At 36.7% G+C, this 26,134-nt stretch overlaps 1 protein-coding gene across 5 annotated transcripts in view; it reads right to left on the bottom strand.

Annotated features, from left to right (window-relative positions):
• Window positions 1–452: 452 nt before the first annotated feature.
• TRAF3 (TNF receptor associated factor 3) overlaps window positions 453–26,134 on the bottom strand; it is a 67,326-nt gene continuing 41,644 nt past the window's right edge. For 3 of the 5 annotated variants that reach the window (XM_026079590.1, XM_026079589.1, XM_026079591.1), the window contains 7 exons: window positions 25,597–25,764; window positions 20,608–20,688; window positions 17,849–17,923; window positions 15,952–16,044; window positions 11,198–11,338; window positions 5,901–6,075; window positions 453–4,899 (listed from right to left, as the gene is read on the bottom strand). In XM_026079590.1, the coding sequence (XP_025935375.1) occupies window positions 4,328–4,899; window positions 5,901–6,075; window positions 11,198–11,338; window positions 15,952–16,044; window positions 17,849–17,923; window positions 20,608–20,688; window positions 25,597–25,764 (1,305 nt within the window). In that variant the 3' untranslated portion in view covers window positions 453–4,327. The remainder of the gene's footprint in view (window positions 4,900–5,900; window positions 6,076–11,197; window positions 11,339–15,951; window positions 16,045–17,848; window positions 17,924–20,607; window positions 20,689–25,596; window positions 25,765–26,134) is intronic. The other 2 variants (XM_026079592.1, XM_026079593.1) reach the window with 2 other exon arrangements.

The following is a 26,134-nucleotide window of genomic DNA, read 5'->3' on the forward strand; positions in this document are numbered from 1 at the left end:
TATTCCACATGATGGAATACAGATACAAATAGGTGGCAGCTTTTAAACTCAATCTCAACAATCTGTAATTGCGGCAAGCTGAGGAAAATGAACAATACAATCACAACCTAACATTTCATGGGTTCAACACTTAAATTACAACTAACACAGATCTCTGTTATCTTTGCATTTGAGAAATTCACCAGGCACAGAAACAGGCACATATCTTCAACCTTCCTTTTCCACATAGGAAAACCCATCGAAAAAGTAAATTAAACTGTATTTTGTATTTATAAGACGACTAGCATGTTACCCACAACATTTTTCCATCAAAATTATGCCACTCTTCCCATTTTCCTATTGCACATTCTCTTTGTGAAGAACAACATTTACAGTACAAGGCTGAAATCAACATTGCATAATATAAGTCAGCAGCTGACTTAAGTCATGAAGGTGTACCATGTAGACAGTAACTGAAACAAGACCCCTTTAATTAGATCAGAGAAGTAATGCAGACATGGTCATACATAATGATTGAGGGTTGGTCTTTAAACACTGAAATAGTTTCATCCTGTTTAGAATTCGAGACTTTCTAAATAAAGGATGCGCACACCCCGTACTGAACAGTGTACAAAAAGGGCAACATCCAGCTTCTCATACCTTGGAATCTCCCTAGACAAAGCTGGAAATGGGAGAGGCATGTACATAACTTGGAGGGTCATCACTAAGAAAGAATACCAGCAACAGACTTCAGTTGTGCACTGCTAAGAATTACTAAGCAGAGGAAAAAAAGGTTCCACTGAAGAAATCCTATTTGTGGTAATGCAAATACTCCGGGACCCCCGTACACTCATGGCGCCCCACACAACTTAAGTGGGTTTCAAGAGCATATCTGGGGGCAGACTCTTGCCCTATGAACCATTTTATGTAGACAGTTCCTACAAAAGTTCGGATACCTGGTCAGTATAAACAGGAAAACAAAAAAGGGCATTTCAATTCTGAGAGAAAAAGTTTAAATAATTTAAAGTGTTGTGTAAAGCACCAGGCATCTTTCTTTTCAATTTAGCAAATATACAGTGGCCCTATTTTCACAAAATGCTACATACTCCTTGCTGGAAAGCAGAGGAAACCCATTTCTATGTACACAGTAAGAACTGTACAGAGATGGTCTGCGAGTTCTGCAGAAAAAGGGGTGTTACAGTCAAGGCTTCAGGTATTCCACAGCAGGCGGTGTTTACATTTTGTAGCAAGATCCTGGATTTCACAGTACGCAGGGTTGGCAAACTGGAAATTCTCTGGCAGCTTCATGTAGTTTTACAAAATAAGTGCAGTAGGCCTCCGTTTTATTAACTGTGATAAAAAGCATATATGCAAAAATATTTTTATATTGATAGCACATTACTGCATTATAAAAGCTGCCCAAGTGAAGCTGAAGATTTTGGCAGCTGGTGCTTTTGGCACTTGGGAGATGTGGAAAGCAGCATAGAGATCTGTGAAATAAGAACAGTGACTGATGTTTCTGCTACAGTGATCGGCATTAATATAGTTAGCAGTGTTCATATTTAAACTTCTCTATGAAGTTTCTGAGTCAATATCCCACTAAGAGGGGATATTCAGATCTCTTAAAGCTACTGGTTTAGGCTGTGTGCAGACTCAGGAAGACTTCCCTATTAGTTTACACTTTTCTCATGTTTCAAAGTCCTTTTTCAATCATAAAGGCTGGAAACTCTTTTCCCCCCCTGTTTTTAAGAGCCCGGATTTAGAAGCACAATTCTGTCACAGGAGTTGGAAACTGCAGTCACAAATCTGCAGAACATGCTGGGCCATGCTTATACCAGAAATCTCCTCCAAGTCCCAGATTGAAACAGGATATAAACTCTTTTGAGATGGCCAAACATTTAAGTTTACAAGACATGCATCAGCAATGGGAGGAGAGTCCTTTGGACATTTCCACTTGGGAATCCTGTTTTCAGTAAAATTCTGTGATGCACAAACACAAAAGCTCAGCTGCCTACATTCACAATTATTAAAATGACACAAGTTGAGCGAACCTTCGCCCAGAAGCCTAAGTGATGGGTTTGCTTATGCAGCCTGCATAAAACTGCAAGTGCCGTATAATCATATCTAGAGATATAGACATGGGTATATCTATAGATATTTATCTCTTATGCAGAATGTCCTCCTTCAGTGCTAGAAGTCAAGGGCTAGCACATGCCTCCATATTTTAGCTTGCACCAGTTGACAGCTATGTACCATAAAGGAAATACAGTACCTGGACAATGGAAGGCAAGAACAGGAAGACAAGTTGCTACTGATGGCTCTGACTGTCAGTAGCAGGCAGTATTTTAGCAGGTGCCTGGAAAACCCATGAAGATCACTTAGCATGCATTGTATAATCATAAATACTTCTTGCAGGCACTGCGTGTGAAGGCACAGCCAAAAAAGACAACAGCAAAGACAAGCTGAGATACAAAGGCATGAATTCAACTGCACCTTAGACAAAAATCGTGACTATGCCTCAAAAAGCAGAAACTGACACAACCTGATATTAAAGACTAAGGTGCACCATCTTCTTTCAAGACCACAAAGGCAAAACACAGCGGTGCAAGTCAGCTTTGCTTAAGCAGTTCTCAGATTTTAAAAAGCAGCACAGTCAGGGTATGTCACTAGACTTGCTTGTCACAGACTATTAAATAGAAGCAGATGAACACAGCAGTTGCAATCAGCATGTTTCAGGGCTTGCAAACGCTTTCCACGAAAGTTCAGGCTGTTACAAGAAGGAAGCCTGTGCGTTCCCTGTTCGGATGCTTGTCTGCTATGAGAAGCTGCCATGAGTGGATATATTCACAGCCCCACAGAATTCTTACATGAGTCCGTTTAAAGCGATGCCACCTTCCAACCACAGGCATTAGAGGAAAAATGTCGCCTTCCTTCTCACTGGCCTTGGAGACTGTCTAGTCCAAGCTCCATAGGAGCACTGAGCATAACATTTCGGCACCTGATTAAAGATGGATTTCGCCATGGCCAAGCCACAGAAGCTCCAGTGACCAAAAGAAATGGGCTTTGGCTTCTATTTTGCACATCACAAGGTACCTAAAGGCTCTGAAGATAAGGCTAAACATTATGCCTGACGTCCAATTAAACTACCATTTCAGATATCAGAATTAATCTGAATAAAAAGCTATGGTTTATAAGCAGCACAGCACATCTAAGGCACATGTATGCATGCAAGCCACCATCACTGCATTAAGACTTTGCTGATTTGTCCTTAAGAAGCAATGGTTGCTAGTACAGAACAAACATACAGGCTTCTTTTCAGCACTAATCCTCCTCCCCAATACTGAAAATACTATATACTGCTGACAGCATAATGTGCAACATATATAGCTTGATTGGAAAGCATGGGGCAGAACTTTAAAAAATGTACAGGATTCCGTTTAGAACTCCAAAGTTCAACAAATGCCCTATTTTAGGGTGAAAACAATTATAAATCTGATAATGATGCACAGCATCCATGAGTGATTTTTCCTTAATTTTGAAATAGTGTCATTAACTACGACATATATTGTAGGTTTACATTTCTAACGAGAAATAACAGAATTGAATAGTTTTTTTTCCTATCACAAGTGATAACCAGTGTTTGATATCTTCTATTTTTCTTCCAAGAAATATCAGTCTATCAACAGTTTTAAAATAAAATGTTTTCTGTAACAATAGAACTTTAAATAAAAATATGATTTTGATTCAGATACTTTTGAGAAGACATGGATACTTTTCCAAGATCTTCTGACAAAGTAATTATTAAAACAGAGACCAGATGAGGCCTTAAAAAGACAATATACTATATTTCAGACAAGATTGCACCTCAGTTTTTCAAATAATATCATAATTGCAACATTACTTCATCATTTCTTCTTTTAACATGCTGACAATTTCCAGCTAGCCCACATGTGAACTTTTTTCTTTTTTTTTTTGAATTCTAGCTTAAAGGAATAAAAGTCAGTAATTTATTCAGCACATACTGTATATGTCTTTTCACCTCCAATTGACTATTGATCATTAATAAGTTAAAAAAGAAATCCCCTCTGACTATAATCATTATCCTCATGAGGGATAAATGATTCTTCAGAGCTTAAGTGTTTCTAGTTCTATTAAAAAATATACCATGGTATGATTTCTTAATGTGTTGCTACTTTCGCAATTGGACCCTATGCAGTTATGCCTTCAAACTCTTCCTTCTGTTCCACAAGGTGGTTCCGTGAGCTTTAGGACCTCTGATTGAAGACAAACTGATATAAAAACCCCAAATGGAGTTGTCTTCTGTTTAATCTGCCTCCCCCATTGTATGTCAGGGGTCTGGTAGATCCGATGTATCCACTATGACTTTAATAAAAATAGTATCATCTTTAATATACGTTCCATTCTCTAGAACAGTTTGAGCCACAAAGACTGGACAGCCAGATGCAATGTTCATTTCTCCAGTTGGCTTCTTGAAACTGCTGCTGTTTGGATCTGGCTTGAAGGCATCTCCTAAGTGGCGTCGAGACGGTCCCTGATCCATTAGCATAAGAGTCACTTTCTGTTTAAACGGCCAAGGAAGCAATGCATCATATTCTCCACGCATGATGACAAAAAACAGTGACAAGTGCGTCCCTTTTCCCATGCCATCTCCATTAAGGTAAACTCTGGCACACATCTTGTAGCCAAAGTATCCAGTATAAAAGGGCTGGCTGTACAAGGACAGAGTCTTCCCCATGACTGCCTCTTGCTTCCGACGTTTATAATCTCGAATTTTCCAAATTAATACTCCATTGTAACTGGCAGTTTCTAAAACTTGGAATCGGAGGTCCATGTCAGCCAGCCGAATATCGTGAACACTCAGCATCTGATCATGTCTGCTCAGCTGGGTTTCTAGCAGGCCTATTAGGAAATGGGAAGGATAGTGTGAGAAAAGTGCTTTTTCTAAAGATTGTTAAAAAAAATACCAGTCACTAATGCTGCTTTGGAAAACATCATCTTCCCCAAGAACCAGACCACATTTGGTCACTTTCAAAACTATTTTCATTGCTTATAGTTTGCCAACTGGTAATTAGGTTAACTGGGATTTTTTTTTACAAACATGTATGTCAATCACACACACAGTACAAATTTCAAATATCCAAGTCATCCAAAATAAATGTTGTTCTGATCATCAAGCAATATAACCACAGAGGCTTCCAGTTTTTGAGAAAAGGGTTAATAGCATTATCTGCAGATTATCATCATCAGTGCAGGCCTTAGAAGGGATCTGAGATCCTACACAATCACTCTGAAATTCAGAAGCACCACTGGTTACTCAAAGAGATGCTGTATCTCATCTAAAGTTGATCATAACAGAACAGAAAATTCAAGCTAAGTATTATTCTGCATTATGTGATCATGTACTTAGTTTGGAGGGGGTTTTGTTTTGAATGTCTCCTTTCTCTTGTGTGAAAGGTAATACATTACTCTTTGCATACTGGCAATGTTGGCCAACATGCAATACAAAGAAGCAGATACACTTGTAAGGCAGGTTTATCTTATATAATTTTATTTAAATGTTAAGTTCCTTGGTCTGATTGTTTGAACTCTCAAATTTGATCTACACTATCTTGATAAATTCCAGTTTTCACTTTGTTCAGCAAGCACTCAAACAGATCTCACAGTATTCTTCAGATGAAATATTCCCCTCTGTAATAGATATCAAAACAGGTGGTTTCAGGTGGATAACCACATCATTAACAAAGGGATAACACACTCAGTTTCCTATTCAAGAATCAGAAGGATTAGCATTATCGATGCTTCCATAGGAAAAATCACAATGGAAGTGACATTCAAGGGATATCATCTTTCCTTTGACAGAACTGCTGTGTAGTATTTCAGTCCGTTGTGCTTACACTTACTTGTATTTCGAGCTCCTTGCCCTGCAGTTTTATCAACGCTTTCCAGCTCAGTCACTCTGTTCTGGAGGGATTCTACACTGCTCTTCATGCTGTCAGCCTCCTCCCAGTTCTGTCGGAAGGGGCGGATTTCTTTGTCCAGTTCTTTCAGTTTCTCTGCTTGACTGTCTATCACTCGCTTTATGAAACAATAAGTTAGAGTCAAAAGAAAAAAAAAAATCAAAATAACAAAAAGACAAATTATGCGAGTTAAACAAGGATTATATATTGATAACAAGATTTATTTCAAATATAAACAGGTTTCGCTAAGGTCAAAATATTTTAATAGCACAAAGCCTTTAAAATTCAAAAGAATAAGTATGGAATTAAAAACAGGGAATTTAAGAAATTTATGCAAACACTCCTGCAGAACTATCCTCCTCTATTACATGGCCTTGGAGAAGTCTCTGGACATCTCAGCTTTCATCAGTTGCAAAACAAAGCTTTAACTTAACTAAAAGCATTGCTAAGCCCAAGTATTTATAAAATACTTGGGAAATAATATTAGAGCACTGGCAGAATAATCAATACAATTATTAAAAATAATTGGTAATGTGCTCTTGCCTAAAGAAAAAAAACACAAACTTTGAATGTAAGAACAATACTCTAAATATCTCTGTATTGGTATTATGAGCTGGTATTTGTTGGATTTCATTTGAGAGTACTTAAGCAACATAGTATGGGCACAGCAATAACTTACCACAGTGTGAATCAAGTGGTTGCCCATGTGCATGTGTTTATCAAGGGGTAAAAGCAAAATAACTTACCCCTTAGGAAACATGTTAGCACTCTTACACTCCACATGGAGCAGGAGTATGAACATGTGTAGATACAACCGCATTAGTAGCAGGCTGCAAGTTCACATAGTAACTTGAGCTTTAATAACAGCTTTGTGTGCCCATATCCTTAGGAGCAGAAGTCCTAAAAGTGTAAGTAGAACTAGTACGTCTGACCCCTTAAGTACTTTTAAAATTCCCACCCTTGCTGCCTAAATTGAATAGGCCATGCATCTTGAAGGTGCTTGCTGGATTTTGGAAAGCCATGAAATATTACATTCAAGAAATATGGAAAACCTACTATTCCCTGAAAGAGGGATATTGCAAGCACCTCAGTACCTTATAAACATAAAGAAGAACACATTCCCCAGTCTACTTCAAACTTGATGCAAGAAATACATATTATTTTATATTGTCACAGCTAAGTTGGACTAGCAGGAATTTTAGCCAGAACCCCATATTCAGTTGTGAAGTTCAAAAGATAACAGAAATATTAGAGACAAGAAACTACTTTTGCTACCAGCTACAGTTAAATTCCAAATCTAACTTTATAGTTTACGTACAGTATCATATAGTGCACACAAATGTAAAAACGATTTTTCACTTCTTAAAAAAAAGTAGCTCTTGAGTATAAAACAAGAAAATACAAAGTTATTTTGCACTTGCTTTCTGGTTAGGCATGTGGATTCAGTGTTCCCCACTGATGGGGAAAACCCTTCTGGCTCATGCAACCTTCACTTCCCCTTTTAGACATTTGCTTTCAATCACGTGGTTTCAGTTATACTGAAAGTCTAATGATTAATTGAAGGCTGTCAATTTGACAAGCCAACTAGCAAAATCATCATGTTCTAGGAGGGTTTTATTTTGTTGTATCTCAAAACTACTACCTGAAATAGCTAATTTCAAAATTAGCTATTTACTTTTATGTTGGTGCTTTAAAACAAGCTTTTATGTATTTTATATATACACACACATATATATATATATATATATAAATTGCAATATTATGACTTTGTGCAGGAAAGCTGTATACTGAATCTCAAATACATGGGCTGTGGTCATAGACATACTATTCATCAGCTACCAACACATTCATACCCTCTTCTCTTGGATTGATGGTAATCACAAAACAAAATAGAGGACCATCGTTAGCTATACATATAAAATGAAACATACCATGGAGTGGCCTGAATCAACATTATAAGAGCAAAGCCACAAGATTTTGCCAGCAGTTTACAGTTAACATACAAAAATAAATGTAAGGTGTGCCAAAATCTGATCTTTCCCTTCTACTCTTGGCAAACAAACTCTCCAAGGCAGGAACAATAACATTGTTATGGGTTTGCACAGTGCCTCATACAGAGAAGCTCTAATTTCTAATTGGGACCTCTTGGCCCTAACACAGTATCAAACACAATAAATAAATACATTTTTAGATGAATCAGGAAAGTGGCAAAGATGCAAAAGAACTGTAAGCTATTTTTCTTCCGGGAGAAAGTTTTCTGAGAGTTGTTACTAGGGGCCAACTCCTCTCCACCAACCTGTAGGCAATATCCTACCCTCTGTATGCACATAACCTATTTTGGTTTTTAGCTTGTTGTCAGCAAGTATGTAATATTTTATCTCCTATAACTCTTCATGATAATTCAAGAGATACACAATCATCAGAAATAGATCTATATTCCACTTTTGAAAAGCACTAGGATTTCTATCTTTTTACCCAACAGGGATCCAGAGGAGTCTCATGCTGGGAGATACTGACGTACTTAATCTGAATTTAATGCAGCAGTGGAGAATTTCACTCTAATTATGCCATTAGAAAGCACACAGATGTCTCACACTGTACTCATAAATTTTCAAGTAGATATCAATTTTCTGCATGGACCTTCTATTCCAGCAGCTGACCTCTCCATATCATTAATCCACAGAGTTATGTGTCTGGTAAGCCATTCAGGGTTCTTCTGGATGTTGATTTTCATCTATTTTTTGGGGGTTTTTTTAATAAACTATTTCCAGAATTTTAGCACTGTTATTAACAAAAGAACTTAGCAAATTTCATAACGAATTAAAGAAAGCTATATTTGCAGTTATCCATCTTTTAGATGTTCATAGGAGACCTTTCCATTGCAACTGACATAGCAAAACTGAAAAGCAAAAGAAAGGAATTAAAGGTACTACTTGACTGGAGAAATGAATTGTGCATCCTCCTTCTGTGAAGGAATTTATTATCTATCTAATCATTTTATATTCATAAAGTCATTGCTTCTTTTGTCTGAAGTATTACATGTCCACACACAGCTTATGACTTGGCTTGCTAGAATACTTCCATGTACTCATAAGAGAGACTGGACACTGGCTGTGAAAGTTCCTTTCCACAAGACAGCAATCGAGAAAATATCACATGCCCTCTTGGTAAAGCTGGTGGAAATGAGACAGAAAAAGCAGTAACACTTTCCTTGGAGTCTAGCATATACAAAATTAACTTGATCTCAAGGCTGAGGTTCCTGCCAGTGCCCAGACACCTTTGATGCTTTTACACTAGTTGCACTGAAATATCTCACAGTGCAGATGATGCCAATTGCGCTCAATGAAACAGTTGTTCCCAAGCCAAAGAAGGCTGCATGACAACTATTATTGAAACTGTATTGGAAATTACCGGCATGCATAGGACTTGAGACTAAGCAAATAATACCTGTAGGTCTACACTGGAAGTATCTATGGCTCTGGCATAGCCATGGCTGCTCAACACAGTCTGGAAAAATAAATGTTTCACAAGAAGTAACTAATTCCTTTAATTCCTAGTGGGCAACAGAAGGAGGCTAATCAAATTGCCCCAGGAAAAACAAATTGAGGTGTATCTCCAGAATGCCCTTAACCTAACTGAACCAGGGAGTTCCAGTAAGCAGAAGGAATCAGGTTGAAACAGCTCTAAAACACAGTTCGGCTTAAAATAACTGAACTAAAGTAGCTGGTGAGAAGCAGTAAAGAGGAGGAGAAAGAGAAAACAAAACAAAAACCCCAAATACCCTCTCTACTACTTGTTACAACCAAAATGCCACCTGTTGGAATCTGCCAACCATTTTTTTATTTTTTCTTCCTGAACACAAACCATTTGAAAACTTATTCTGGTAACACTCTTACAGCTTGGGCAAATCAGAAACATTGCAATTGGCTGCCAAGACAGTCATGAAAAACTTTGCTCTACTTTTCTCCATTTCCTTTCTCATTGCAGATTATTGAGAGAGGATGTGTAAAAAGCCACTCTTACAAATTAACTTACCTCCTGGAAGATTCAATCAGCAATACCAATAATTACAAGATTTACCTTCTCAGTGTCAGAATGCAATATTATAAGCATTCAGCTATACCCTAAATGATCATCAGACCAAATAACAATGACTAAGGAGTGTTAGACTGGTTACTATGTGGACAGAAGATGGCAGGAACTAAGTGCAGCCTGCAAACTTGCAGATTTCCTTATAAACCAACATTGAGGGTCTCATGGCTCTGAGCTCTTGCATATGCCACCCTCTGAATTCCAGCCATATGCTAGTTTGGCTACTTAAACCTTTCTAAAGTATCAAAATTTTTTGTTTACTATTAAGTAAACAAGATACTTTTATTTACCTTCCTTTAAGGTGGATGCTAAAGGAGATATCTGGTATTCTAGCAGTAGACATGCTATAATGATGTGTAAATGATGCCTTCACAATAGTTTGCCAAATGTCTCCTGAGGTTTACCTAATTGTGGTTAATATCATCTAAGATAACACAAATTCCCAGCATCCACATTCCAAGTTAGCTCTGAATGCAAAGGAAACTATTTCACCTTGGGCTAAGCACTGTGCTAGAGCATTCACAGGACTTTTGATTTGACGCTGGCTTGTGGCCAGGCAATTCAGAGCACAAAATGAAACTCAGACCTACTGGCAAAAGAATATATATAGATACATTTTCCTCAGAAGGCTCAAAAACAAGAAACAAGGATTTTAAAAAGTATGTTCAAATACATTGCACTGGGTTTAGATTAATTCCACACCAGTCTTTTCACCCATGATTAATGTTTTTTAATACTATACTAGCAAGTAGAAAAGAAATATACAATAAATATATAACAGTTTTAAGGGGCCTAATATTTTCCTCCAATTTGGCAGTAGTTCAAGGAAACTTTTTTTCTTAAAACAAGAGGAAAAAAATAATGATGATGATTCTTCAGGTGATATTTGTAATTTTGCTTTTAATTTTTTCCCCTTTTAAACAAATCTTCTTGTTTTAACATGGGATAGAAAACTGCAATGTTTCAGCAAAGTATTTTACTCCAACAACATGGCAAACCAGCTACTGACCAGAAGAAAAAAAATTTCAGAATACCTTTGTAACAAGGTAGACTCTCCCCCCTTAGAACACCTCACTTCAAAAGTGTAAAGGCATAGAACACAAGCTACTACCATTTCTGCTTTAATGGGGAGATTCTAAATTTCTTACCTGTAAATGAAGTATTTTAGATTCATTATTCCGCAGCATTTCCTTCTGTCTTTCAATTTCTATTTCAAAGCTACAAATCTGATTATGTAAAGTTTGTATACTCTTGTTCTTTTCCAAACTTTCATTCTGGAGCAAGGCCACCTGGAAAAAATTCTACAATTACTCCTGCCAATGTTTATTAAAAATACCTACAACTTCAATATTTTTAAACTATCTTACATACACAATTGAGATGAGATCCTAGTAAAATCTATCTCCAAGTCTTGTTAGGGAAAAAAAAAAAAAAAAAAAAGGCTTCTGATGCTAGTTTTCCACTTCCACAGAGTGATATTGGTACAATTTAGGCTAATAAAGGAGTAGATGGGATACACAAACCGCAATAGAACTTACATCTAAGCATAATCTTTCTTTTATCTGGTCTGCTATTTAATGGTTTGGTTTCCTGGTTTCAGTTTACTAACTTAGGACTGGCTTGGTGTTTGGAGGAAACAACCCATTTAGTTCTAGACTCGTTTTAAGAACCCGATCCCTGCACAGACAGCAATGCCAGAGAACAGCTGAAAAGCTAGCCAAGAGAAAAACAATCTTCCCCACCTACTCCAATCTATTCTTATCTATAGCAAGTTTAAATAAACATGGCATCTGCATGGGATTGGCTTGGCTTCACAGAATGCAATGGTGATGAAAACTACCAAGATGAGGTAGTTCAGAAGGGATCCATGCATCTGAAGGAAAACCCAACGGTGCCTCCTAGTAGAAAACGACTAAAGAACTAGATATGCAGACTGCGCATTATAGTCTCTCTCTGTATAGACATTTTATGAATCTATTCATTAGTGACTCATTCTGATTTTAAAACATGAGCATTGTTACAAGAATATCATATATTATATCTCCTTGGAGATGAAAGTAATACAGTAAATATTCTCTGTCACTGCAGATACACCCCATTTTGTGCTGTGTTCGTTAATGTGGTTGGGGGGGAGGAGTTCTGTGCTTTTTTTTTTTTTAATTAATCTCATTTTCCTCAGGCAAAATTATTCAGCTGCAGAACTGTAAAAAATAAGACACAAACATCCAACCCAAAATGACATTTTGATGTGGCCTGACTGATTAGATCCAAAGTTAGATCCTTAGATGGATAAGAAGCAGCACTACTTTTGATCCAATAAAACACTTTGAAAACATTTCACATTAAGATTAATTATTTGGTCGCTTCACATCCCAAAAGAATCTAACCCATCTCAACACAGTTGCTATAGTTTGAGGTCAAGTAATTTTTACCTCCAATGTGGATACCCCTGTGGTAGTCCACTACCTTAGCTGTCCTCTACTCTGACATAGCTCTATTACTTACATGTCACTGCATTCCTACACTCAAGAAGCTATCCTGCTATATGTATATAAATAAATAATATAAAAAAAAACAGAAAACAATTTTGTTCCCCATACTAGTCCAAACTGGACAAAAAAGGATTGCCAAAGGCCTGCAGATATTCAGCATGTTCATTGGACAGCAGCCCAAAAACATAGAGAGAGACCATTCTTCATATTATATGTGTATATATAATTTTCAATATAGTCTAGCATGTGTGTGTGTGTATATATATATATATATGTGTATATATACATACACACACACACACACACACACACACGTATTAGTTGCTCATTTTATACATGAAAAACTAGGAGAAGAGGCTCACAGAAATGAGCCAAAGCTAATTTTGCCAGTACACAGAGAGAAACAACCCTGATGCTGAAGGAATATATGCCTAGATACTGGAGATGATTTTCAGGAACAAGTAGAAATTTAAACTAGTACTCTGCCTCCCACACATTTCAGATCTGCTGGGTAGCTGCTTTAATTTTGTATCCTCCTTTTCCTTAATGAATCAGAGTTATTTAGTTAATTGTGATCTTTACATTCCTCTTCTCTCATTGTTTCCTCCCCAGGTCTCCTAATCATAAGGCAGTTGCGCTTTGTGTCACTAGCATTACATTTCCATTTTTGTACAAGTTACAATATGTGGGCCTGTCTTGTACTGAGATTTTCCACACAGTTTTACAGAACACAAGAGAAATAGTATTATGTCCTGCAGTCCTTAATCATACAGAACTGCCATTGCTAACTCAGTAATTGTAGTTCAGTGACAATTTGTGAATAAGAAATCTTTAACATTAAATAAATATAGTTTCCTAATTGTATTTGGCATAAGCCTTTGCATTTGAGTTAATTTTAAGCTAAAAAAACAGCATAAAAGAAACAGCATCTATTTACAAACTGCATCATGAATCGGATTCCTTTACTCCCTTCTCATATCTGAAATACTAAGATAAATGTGTTCTTATTCAGCTGTTTTTCAAATCAAGCTATTGTGTACTGTTGCTTACTAAAAGAGAATGAAAAACCCTTGTATGACACAAAGAATTGGATTAAAACAGACAAGCCCCATGTTTAAGTCATACATTAAAAGGCAAAAACATTTTATACCAGATCTCTTTAAGGATGGGACGAGGACACAAAATTAGGATCCAACATCACAAAATCTGTGTGAGTTCAGACTCCCAGAGTGAACAAAGCACCAAATTTTAATTCACCCCCCAGAAAGTTTTGATTCAAGGTTTTTAAGTCTGACCTCCTCTTAGTACTTTTTGTCAACAGTACCATTCAAATACAAAACTCCTAACTTAGCACAAGCTTTGCAGCTCCGAAGGCTTTCAGTTTGTGTACTCTGCAACGCTGTCAAAGAACACATTGACTGGCAGAAGGCAACTTCTCCTTTCCCCTCCATACAAATCAAGTTGAGTGTCTCTAATGAAATCTTGACCCCACCGAAACCAGTGACAAGACTTCCACTGACTAAAAATGGGGCCAGGATTTCAGCGATAATCATCAGCTAAGTCAACTTTGCACTATCTTCCTGCAGTGCATTGATTATTTTTTATCTGGAAGAAGAGAACAACAATGAAGTTACAAATCATTTTATTACCCTTCTCTAGCATAAAGTCACTGACATATGATATGTGGTTAGCTATTCTTGTAACTTGGCACTGTCCTGGGATTTCCAATGATTCAACTCTTTATTATGAATAGGAAGAAGTCTACGAAGCAGGAAGTGAAAAGAAAAAAAGGGGGGAGGGAGGCAAACAAACAACGATAAGCAATTACATCCTAAAAGAATGTTAAAAAAAACCCCTGAGCGTAATAAATGTAGCAAAGTGTTTATTCTCTTAGCTCTACAAAAGACACAAACACAGAACTGCTGAGCATTTTTAAATGATAAAGCACCTCCCAGGACATTGACAAAAGGCAGAAAATGATCTATACTAGAAGTCAAAGGGAACACATTTTTTTCCTAGTGATATAGTTTTAATCAAATTAATGAAAAAAGAACTAAGGATATGAATTTGTATGTGTTAAAACCAAAAACCCAAGAGTTCCTATATTATCACAGAGATTTAAGCACAAAAGGAAAACCGAAATATTGTTAGTGATAAAACTAAAACTTATACACATAGTAAAAACTGTATCTGAATAAAGCTACCCTAGACTTCTCCCAGGTTCCATAGACTGTCTCCTAATGGAGCTTCGGAAAAAAAAAAAAAAAGCAGCAGTCTATGGACCAAGGTGCTTGGGACACCATCATATTTTGCCCTTCCTGTTAACTTCTGCTTTAAAACTATACTTCCGCGGCTGCAGGACCTTGCTGGAAATCCATGGGACACAGATCACTGTGGTGGACCAACAGGGAATATGCTTTCCAGACAGGACTTGCTAAACTCCGGCTAGTGATCTGCTGTGAGAGGACAGAAGTCACAAGCCATACGTACCCAATCATCACTGAGCTCACACTGTGATCTTTACTCTTACTGAATTGCCCGACTCACTCTAGAAAAACCTGAAGAGGCTCCTGACTTTTCTGCCTGCCTTTGTAGCATGGTTGTAGTGATTTTGTGGGCTATTCCCCTCCCTCCCCCCAGAAAAACTTAAAAGAATTATTTTAATGGCTATTTAGAACAATAAGCTCTTTCAAAAGATTTAAGTGATTTGTTCTGAAGCTTTATATTTAAATTTTAAGTCTTTCATTTTATTTGGAGAACAGGTTAAGTCATCTAAACTATTCACATGATTGTAGCTGTTACCGATGTGATCTCCAGCATCTCCCAAATCCCAAACATTTTCTAAAAACCAGGAGTGCCAAGGAAGCACTGCAACATGAATTTCACTCCAGTCCAGCAATAAAGCAGAAATCAGCATGCCTAAGAATTACAGTATGTATAATTTAATCAATCTTTGCAGGTCATTAAGTTTGGAGAGCAATAATGAAAGTAAATAAAGTAAACAACTGGTTTATTACATGGCATTCCTAATAATCTTATCTCCAGAAAAATACTGAGGTAACAAAAATACAGGTCATAGCACTGCCAAAGTTTCCTGAACCCTTTCTTTCATAAAAAGGCAGCTTGGAGAGGAAATTTAATATAAGACAGTTTATCTGTGTAAAGAGACTATTTTAATTATTAAGTTACCAATCAGGATAATTGAATATGGAGTTGTGAAGCCAAGTTTCTCACAGCATTTATTATAATAAAGGTACAGTTATGCTAAGTGACTTGATTACTTTTGGATCCTACTGGTGCTTTAGCTGTACTGTTGAACAGCTGTTAGACAAAAAAAAAAATCGCTTCTTCCAGTACTTTGATATGATTTAAAGAAATCAATGAAAATTAGAAGTGAGTAGAAGATATACCTTATTTTCTAGAGCATTGCTCCACTCTTTCAATAAGTTAACATGCTGCACTGCTGAGCTGGCTTCATGTGCTTTAATTTGTTGGTTTGTTCCCTGTGACAACAAAGAATTTATACATTTTAGCCAATTCCACTTCTTTTAAACCTACAAAGAAAGAGTATATCAAGACATCGAACCAACACTACATATTTTGGTTCACGGATGCATGTTGGAGAAATGTAGAGAGAAGGCAAATCTACTTGGGAATTTACAGAAGTCAGGAATACATTTAATACAGCAAGTGTTTTATTCAACTGCCATATATCTCCATCCAATGCACTCAATATATCAGAGATGACATACAATTCATTTTGTAAATCTGTTAATCTATTTTAGAGTCTTCTGGGTAGCTTTGCACTAAATAAATTACAATAAAACTCTTGAGTCAAAAAAAAAAAAACCACCCTAAAATGTCCAATTCCCCAAATCATAATTTAAACTTGTGTTGTGTTTCATAAACAGCTTCATAAGCACTAAATTTCCCCTCAGTTGAGTATTAAAGAAAAATATTCAAGATAAATTTATCATCACTGGAAACTGCCAGCTTTATAAACTACTTGGAGAGATATTACAATGACTAGTTTGTCATCCTAAAATGTTACCATGATTGCTCTGTGATATTCTGATATGCTGCCTCTGCACAACTTATAAATGCTGTTACAAATAACCACTATATAAAGAGTTCACAGAACACACATAGATCATATACAGAGTACATAAGATGCAGACCATATCAGTTTATTTGTATTGTGTTGCATTACACCTTCTTCAGTAAGTGTTTTGCAATGCAGTGTACATTAGCTTCAATGACAGAAATGCTGCAAAGCAACTGAAAGGATTTCAATGATCATCAAGGTATGTACTCTATATAAAATACTAAAAATATATATGTGGATATATATACATATATGCACACATATACATACATAAAATGAATGGCAATACATAAGACATAACAGCGGGCAGGGTTATAGTATTGATCAGTTCTACCACTAAGAGCATTACTGTACTGTCAATATTTAAAGGGATGAATGCTCGTTGTTTAAGAAACTGGAAATACCTGCAGGAAGTAGTTTATTGAGAAGTGTTGCTGCTTATAGTTCTTGTCTCTTTAAGTTATCATGGCCTTTCAAATGAATGACACTATCTGATAAACTCCATTTTTTCCTGTCAGCAGTTTCTGAAATTTCCTGAATAATCCCTTCATTATATAAGCATCAGAATTCCCTAAGATATAGGTATCGGAAGTAGAATGTTGTAAGAGAATGGAATAATACTCCTGAAATTAAACTCCAGGGCTTGGCTTTATTTTATTTTTTAAAACACCGCAGTGATTGCCAGGATTAAAATCTACAATTTTGATAAGTTTGGTGTTATGCTTTTATTACACAACTATGTGCACACAGACATATGAATGCACATAAAAATACATGTTTTAAGTGGGTCAACCTATGTTTAATCTTAATAAAAATATTAAGACACACAAACAAGAGAAAATATAAACATATTTAGCTCAAGAAAATAAATACTTTCATAGCAACAACTGAAATTATTAAACTATTTTCTGAAGAAGTGACTTTCCTCTTATTCTAAGTAAAAGAAGTTCTTTGCATATATCATCTTCCTTTTTCAACAAGATACACCTAATAATTGAACTCCCAAAGCATTGCAGGAATGTGTGGGCCTTTTATATTGTCTATTTTTGAAGTGCAAAAACAAACATGTGCTGCATAATCACTTGTGAACTGGATAACTTTTTCTTAACCAAGGCTAGAGAAGTCCAGAACTTTCATGTCAAAGCGTTAAGTTTTATTTGCAGATTTTCATCAATTGGGAAGTATAATTGTTATATACTGACCTGAAAAGTGCAGCCATAACGCTTAAAACTACAGGTACTTGGGGCATTAATACATTCTGACAAATGTGCATTCAACTGCAATAGGAAAAAAATGTGAGTTTTGGCAAAAGACGTTTGCATGATAATGCTCAAAACATAAAGGGCACAGGTTACCAGATCTGTATTGTGTGTGCCATTTGCAGAACATACAATACACGTGTGTATATTTTCTCCAATCTGACCTAAAGTGCAAATACTATATATACACATATGTAAACCACACGCACATGCCAATACAGTATACAGTGTGATACATTTAATATACAGTGAAACTTCTACTAAAGACTATTTCAATAGGCAACCCAATTAAAAAAAGCGAACAAAAAGAACACACTCTACAATTATCTGCATGATTTCATTCGACTTCAATGAATGACTAATCTTTTCTCAACGAGTGATTTTTACTGGTCTTCTGGATAAGTCTTTCAAGATCAGTTTCACTGTAGTAAAGTACATCTTTTCCAATCCTTAGTTCATGAGAAACCAATTTTTCAAAAACAAAACATGCAATTCTCAGTGCCAAAATTTAACGGTTAAACTACACAAAGACTGTGTGAAACAGACAGTTTTATAATAGGTACAGTTGAATCATTTTTAAAAATGCAGTACACAGGATTAAAACCGATTAGTAAAATGCCTGCATTTTTCACAGACTGAGATTCATTCCATTATTTTGGATTATTATGAGCACAGAACACTTTTCATTTAAATTAACCAATTCACAGAAGCATGTACATATATACAGACAGCAGCCATTGCAGCACAGAAGGCAGCAGCTAGATGCAAACTGCCTAAAAGTTAGAGCAAAGAGCCATTTTTAGAAAAGGGAGCGTAAGAACAAGATCTGCAATTTGTATTTCCCACAAAGCAGACCGGAGCTAGGGGCTAGCTCCTCAGCTGGCATCATTCTTTTGGGTTTCAAGATCTCATTTGAAATTCCCCCACAAAAAGCCCCATGCAACTTAGTTCATCCACCTCCAAGAGAAGAAGGGGTGAACCAATTCTGCTTTGAACCTGTAGCTCTAGTACAGACAGGACAGTCTTTAAAATCTGATACTGAGATGCATAAATCACTTATCTCTGATATACACCTATTATATTCTAAACACTATCTGTAGAAATTTGTACTATGTCTCAAAAGAAACACACGGCTCCGAAAAAAAAGACCAAATAAGAAAGAGACGTGGTGTAACAGGCTTTACTAGAATGCCACTTCTTCAATTTCTCAAAACTAAAAGTCTACCAACGAGTTATGAATTAAAAATGAAAAATTGCCTTTTATTCTACAACAAGATATTCACTTTTTACACATTACAGAATTTTCTCAAACTGTTAGGCAGGCATTTTCCCATTTTCTGTAGTAGAGTAGTTGTACCTAACCATGCAGCTGAGTAATACATACATTTTCACAGTATCAGAAAAAAAAATAAACAACATACAACAACAGATGAGGTAGGTAGGGCAAGATGATGATTAAGTTCTAATTCTACCAATGGTTTCAGAACCCAATTCCAGCTATATGTGAACAAGTTATAAATTGCATGACACACTGACCCAGGCTTTAATGGGATAATTCTTATCAGCACTCAGATATACCTCGCCTCAAAACAGTGCTAAGGTCAAGATTTAAGAATAAGCTTAAGTGCTCCAGGACCAGGGTCTAACCTCAGAAGCAAGCACTGATAGAATTGGCCCAAATAGCTAGTACAGGTATATATACACACTTTCTCTCTCAGTATCCATCATATATTTTAGATTTCACTGTCCCAGGGGAAAAGACTACCTCTGTGTTTGGCAGGTGCCTTATGCACCCTAGTCACATGATTATTAATTCCTAAGTGTAACTGAAGAAATAAAAAGAATCCAAATCGAGAAGTAAGTATCAGTGAAAAGAAAAAAAGTTCATCCTCATGTCTGAAACGTAACTTTCCTTAAATGAGGCTTACAAAGAGTGCTGAAGACATAAATCAGCTCTTTCCCATCTTATTTTTAGGAAAAAAATACGCACATTGACTTTGACAGATGCTACTTACATCTGCTTATATACAAGAACATGGATCTGTTTGAACAAGGCAGGGTTTTTCCATCTGGTCAAAATATTAATGGAAGTTTCTATACAATAGAGAAATCATCACTGCTTGTTGCATCTGGCTGTAGGAATGCCATATTCACATAATCCTGTATCTTACATTAATACTCCAAGTGTCACTTCTTTTATTTTTTTCCCCCAAAATTTGATAGATTTAATGGCACTTTAAAGTTTTGCATGGACCAATTCTACATATTATCTACTCATTTATATGATTTTTCTAGTCTTTATTTCTTGTCAACGTGCACTGAATTTTATTTCTCTCATTCTATTTCAGTACAAGCCAGCTACTGCTACCCCAAGAGGCTGCTCTACTGTGCTGAACAGATGCTTCAGACTAAGGGGGGGTGGGTATTAGAAATGAAAGCAGGAAAGACATGCGCTATTCTTGGACAAGCCAAGTGTAATAAAGACAGAAAATTAAGAGATTAATTTTTGCAAGATAATTTTCCAAGAAATCATTAAAAATATTTGAGTGTTATCACACTTAACTGTGTGGTAGAAAAAGCTTTTCTTTAGATCTCACATTTTAAAAAGTAAATGGCTTCTGGCAAAATTCTTGCGAGATCTTACTAAAAAAATTCTAAACTATTAACTGTTTTTCAGCACAACATCGGACACAACTTCTTACCTCGCTCCTCATGAGTGTTTTAACACTACATTTATGAGGACATGAAACCATTACACATGGGCAGTCTGCATCTTCGTGTTTCTACAGAGGAAAAAGCAAACAAACCACAAATCAACTCTTAATCTGAAATTAATGAGAACTTACCTGGAAAGAAAAGCATCCTACAATAATAAAAAAAGTACAAAAGATTTTTGGCAATGTTAATCCCTATTGTGCAAAGTGTCACAGAACTGCAATTGCTCAAACAGTTTATGCTTTTAATATATGGGTCTGTATTCTGAAACAAAAATAAGGTTTTTCTTGTATTTTCCCATGCAGAATAAATGTACTTGTTTTCACTTAGAGCAATGCAGCAACAATAATAGTGTTCTTCCCTAGGATTACCATAAAAATGGGCACCTTAAAGAGAGAGCAGACCCTTTGCAGATGTCCTTTTAGTAAGAGTATACAGTGCATGGGAAAGCTCTTCAGAAGCATGTGTTGCACACTCAGAGAACCTTGCCTCCCTATGTGCAGATATTCCCTTTCTGTTTTTTTTTCCTAATTTTGACTCCCACACACCTGAATGAATCTCATTGCTATACATCCAAAGTTCAAAGAGATGTCGAAATTTATCATGCCGCAGGGTAGGCCTGTTGATCTGAACCTAGCTGATGACAGCATAGCAGTCAAACCAAATCACCATAGGGAATGAAGAAAAAAAGGTCCAATCAAAATGAATGTACATTTCTTTTCTGTTTTTCTCATCAAAATGAAAAATCTGGAAAAAAAATTTTTCGGTTTGTGTCAATTGAAATGTTCTATTCAACCTGAAACAAAGTGTTTCATTTCTGGTAGTTAAGAAAAGAAGGAGACAAAGGGTTAGGTGTGTAAGACTGCTAGAAAGGAAGAACAGGTAGCAGTAATGCCCAGTAACAATGTCTTTTTTGACACAAAACCAAGACATAAAGGAGATCCAAGCTCTGAAATGCGAGAGGCCTTGCCTCAAATCTGACATGAATATGGGATTATTTGAAAATGTGTACCTCCACATTTCCAAAAAATTCATCATCAGAAATACTGTTGTGATGTAAGTCTGCCCTGCACTCCCTCCTACTCACACTAGTTCCTGGGTGTAACACACGTGGACAGTCACAGAGACAGAAAGCAAGAAAGCTCAAGTTGCTCCTTAGCCTGGTAGTTGGGACAGCCTCCTAACAGGGAGGAGGGAGCTAGATTCAGCCCTCCCCACCAGGAGATGGCTACTCAAACAAGAGCGATGCTAACACAACAGACTGACAATACCTCTCCCCAGAATAAGCCCTATCATGGTGACCAGGGTACTCTCCCAATAAATGACAGATATAGGACCATTTCTGTTCAGACATACCAAGAAACTGAACCTGGAACCTTTCCCTACTCTGAACACACATGTAATTGGGTTAAAAAGACAACATGTGCTACCAGCAGCATTGGGAGCCTACTATCCTACAAACCTGTTTAGCAAATAAAAAAAAAAAAAGTCATTTTATTCTAACATTCATCCCATAATTGTAACTTTCTCTTTTCTCTAATCTGTACAAATTATCTGGCAAGGGCTATGAAATACTTGTTGAAAGTTCACTCATAGTTCCTGATAAAAAGGCAACATGCAATTTATTTATGGCCCTCTCTCCAGTTCTCCTCCTCACTCCAAATTCCAAAGCACACCAATGAAATCAAGGGGAACCTTTTCCAATGACTTCAGGGTATACCAAATTAACCTTATTCCAGGAATCTTATTCCTTTTCTTACTGACCAGTTAAATTCACATGTCGCCAAGCATACAAAAACAAAAGCCCAGTGCTACCTATAACTCAGGTGATACCACATGCAGAGCATCTGGCACAGATGATAGGCAAGCAGGATATTAATATGGCTCCCCAGAGTCACAGTGCCACATTAGGAACATGGCTGGTTCCAGAGCAGTGGCAAGGAAGCAAGGTGACAATGTCTCACATCTGCCTTGGGGGCTGTCCTGGCCTGTGAACAGCTCAGTTGTCTTTCAGCCCACGTAGCAGAGTCCAGCCTGCCTTGGCAAGGTCTGCCTAGGACCACCTTTCTGTGGCCAGGGCTGTAGTGAAGAGCCTGGGCTCTAAGTAATGCTGCCCTTCCAGGTCTGCACCATAATCAGTTTTATAGGAAAAGCACTTTTAAGTCTTGTGGATTATCCACAGAGGAACAGAACAATTCAGAAACATTTCAGGCTATTATTTCTGTTTCAACAATGCAGCAGCTTTGTCTGCCAGAAATTACAGGATGAAGAAGGTAGCCTTATAATAAAATACATACGTATATACATATATATGTATGGGTCAAATAAAAGAAAAGCAATTGACAAGTTAACTCACCTAGTGACAGTGCAGGCAAGACTAATGCAACCTCAAAAAAGGCAAACTAACATTGCTAACTAAAGAGTTTGTCTTCAACAACGGGGATTTCCTACCCCCCAGGTCATGGGATTCTATGAAGACATGAACCATATGCGCTCCGGTAAAATTATTTTTGTTTTCATTTGCATACCTTTTTTCTTGGTATGCTCCCTCTATCACCATTTTCAGTTCAAGTCACTGAGGCCTGCTTCAGTTGTTCATACATTAAAAAAAAGTTAGGCTGCAGAAGCTAGAGATGAACTCAAGCTCTGGGTGAGAAAATTGAACTGAAAAGTCAAAAGAAGCCCTTCATTTGATTGTATAGTCTCATTAAGCTTCTAATTTTCATTACTAAAGTACAATTAGGTAACATTTTATCAGGCCACAACACAAAGCCATCAGCATTTATATAATCACATCTAGTCAATAAAAACATTAACAGCAGTACCAGGCAATTGCTGATCTTCTAATTGTGGCTGCTTTTGCATCCATAAAGCAATATGGAAGCAAAACTGTCTTTTTTTCTATGTATTGAAACATATAAACCAATGACCATATTAGAACATTTAACATTCCTTGAAAATGTTGTGATTTACAAATGTAGCCTCATTTAGAACATCAAAAAAAGGTGAATAGTGGTACCAACTTTAATACAAGCAAAATAGTGACATCTCAATATAAAACCGCATTTAAACAAAGCTCTTTGGAAAAGTAAGTGCTATCGCCTCTGACAGCAACTCAAAATTCTGCTGCTGAAGATTCTGGAAAAGAACAAATACTCTTTTCTGCACTTCACAGTAATATGCCATTCTTGTTACCAACAAGAGTACCTAAAATATAAATCACTAAGAATTAAAACAACTGATAGACTAAAAGTTGTCTCAGCTCGTGTGTATCTTGAAAGCTACTGGTAGTTCAAAGATTTCATAAAAGCACATTTATTTAAGAAAAATGTTAAATCCATCGACACTTGATTAAAGAGAGATTTCTTAAACTAAAACAGAGTTCTGTGCTCTTCAAAAAGGTTAGGATGATTTCAGACTCTTGAAACTTTAGTGCATTGCGACTGCACTGCCACTGCCAGCATAAAAAAAATATGTATATATGACTACAAGCAGCTTGTGAGTGTATCGGTTAGATATGAAAAATCTAGCTGTACAGTAAGACTCATCTAATACTCATTGACTTTGTCCATTAAGACTCTAGGCATTCTTGAATATCATTCTTTGTCTAATGTAATTTCTAATCTAAACAAAATTCTGGGAGAACAGCATCCATAACCTATCTACATAAACATTCTGATACAGAGGTAAAGATGAAACTGTGAGAATAAACATAGCGTAAACTTAATCTCTGCCTATTTTCACATTTCAGCCACCTTAGGCTAGATAACACACAATTATCAAAGCACCACACATTGCAAGTGTTTCACTCCTAAGTGAAAGACAGATGTACATCAGAACTTGGAAAGATTCCCTCTATGCCTTTTCATAATGACACCTCTCTGCAAGGAGTGCTTCTCATCATTTTGAGACTTCACCTAACAACAATAGCAAAAAGTACAAATGAAAATAAAGTTTTGATCACTCTTACTATACTAAGAGGCTCTGAAATCTGAGACTGTCAAACTATAGAAATTATACAAATTGAGTAAAAATAAATATTAAAATTATAGTAAGAGGGATTCAACATCATACAGTGCAACAGGAAATAATGCAAACGCATTCAAGTTACAATTCTACCACATTAAGTAAGTATGGCTTTCTCAATCTCCACACTGGAGAGCACAAGGTGCTTATCAGACAAACTACTCGTATGCCAAGAGTAGCAGTAACGCTCTCTAGGTATAACAGGTACCATTACTGCTAAGACACATTTTGATGTTGCACTGTTTCCTCCTTTCTTTTCATAACAGCTCACACAGGACCCAAGAAGGGCTAGATAGAAAGGTGCTATTACTCCAGTCGATTGCTATGCTCATGTTTTTCCTGCATAACATTTAATTGTTACAGTGGTAGTTGTGTGTACTATATCAATTTATGAAGGAAAAAAACCAAAAAAACGAAAAGCATGGCAAAAGTTACTTTAGGATCAATATTATTCAATGGATGCGATTTTCTTTTCTAAAATGCAATATCTGAACATTAGAAAAACAAAGAAAACATTTCCCAGGCAATGCAGCAGCTGGCACTTCCACAGCAAAAATGTGTTTTGAAAGTTTTGAAGTTTGAAAGTTTTACTACTGAACATAAGAAAACACTTTTTCACTGTCAGGGTGCTTGAACACTGCAACAGGTTGCCCAGAGAGGCTGTGGAGTCTACACCCTCGGAGATATTCAAAATCTGACTGGGCATGGTCCTGGGCACCCTGCTCTAGGTGATGCTGCTTGAGCAAGGGGGGTTGGACCAGATGATCTCCAGAGGTCCCTGCCAACCTCAACTATTCTGTGATTCTGTGAAGTCAGCCTATTTTCTTTTTCGACTTAGTAATTTAGGCTGAGTGGCCAATACTCTGTTGACAGCTAAACAGAAGCACAAGAAGAGTTGTTATTTCACATAATATATGGAATCTTGCTCTACATACAAAGAAATACTGCACCTGCAATGTAATCATTGGGACTTGGCTTTTACAGTATTTACAAGTTGTCTCCCGGTATTTACAGGTCTTCTCTACATGGTCTGGCAAGTCTTTTCTCAGTATTTTTTCTTTGCAATCAGCACGAGGACACGGAAGTTCTTCAAATTGACAGTCAGTTTTTAAATGCATCTGAAAGATTGAAAAGAAATAGTCAAATCAACTAAGTTCTGTGCATTTCTTGCATCCTTTGAAGACATCCCACAACAAATAAATTCAGAACCAAAGCAAGCTTAGAACCACAGTAAGCAAAAATACCTGTGCACAATACTGTGCAAGAGCAAACAGTAATAAATCTACTCAGGAATATGTTTCTGACATAGCATTCCATTCACCTACAGAGCAGATGTCAGTGCAATATAGATGTACCTGAACTGGTTTAGTACTGAAAGCATTCTAACGTAGTACAAATTCCGCACAAGCTAATTTAATCAAGGGTAAACATTCTTGTTTTAAGGTATATTATTCCATACAAATATATATGCTACTTTAAGTAGTTTCA

This window comes from Apteryx rowi, unplaced genomic scaffold, assembly GCF_003343035.1.
Source record: "Apteryx rowi isolate R43461 unplaced genomic scaffold, aptRow1 scaffold_5, whole genome shotgun sequence".
In the NCBI taxonomy this organism is placed as follows: Eukaryota; Metazoa; Chordata; class Aves; order Apterygiformes; family Apterygidae; genus Apteryx; species Apteryx rowi.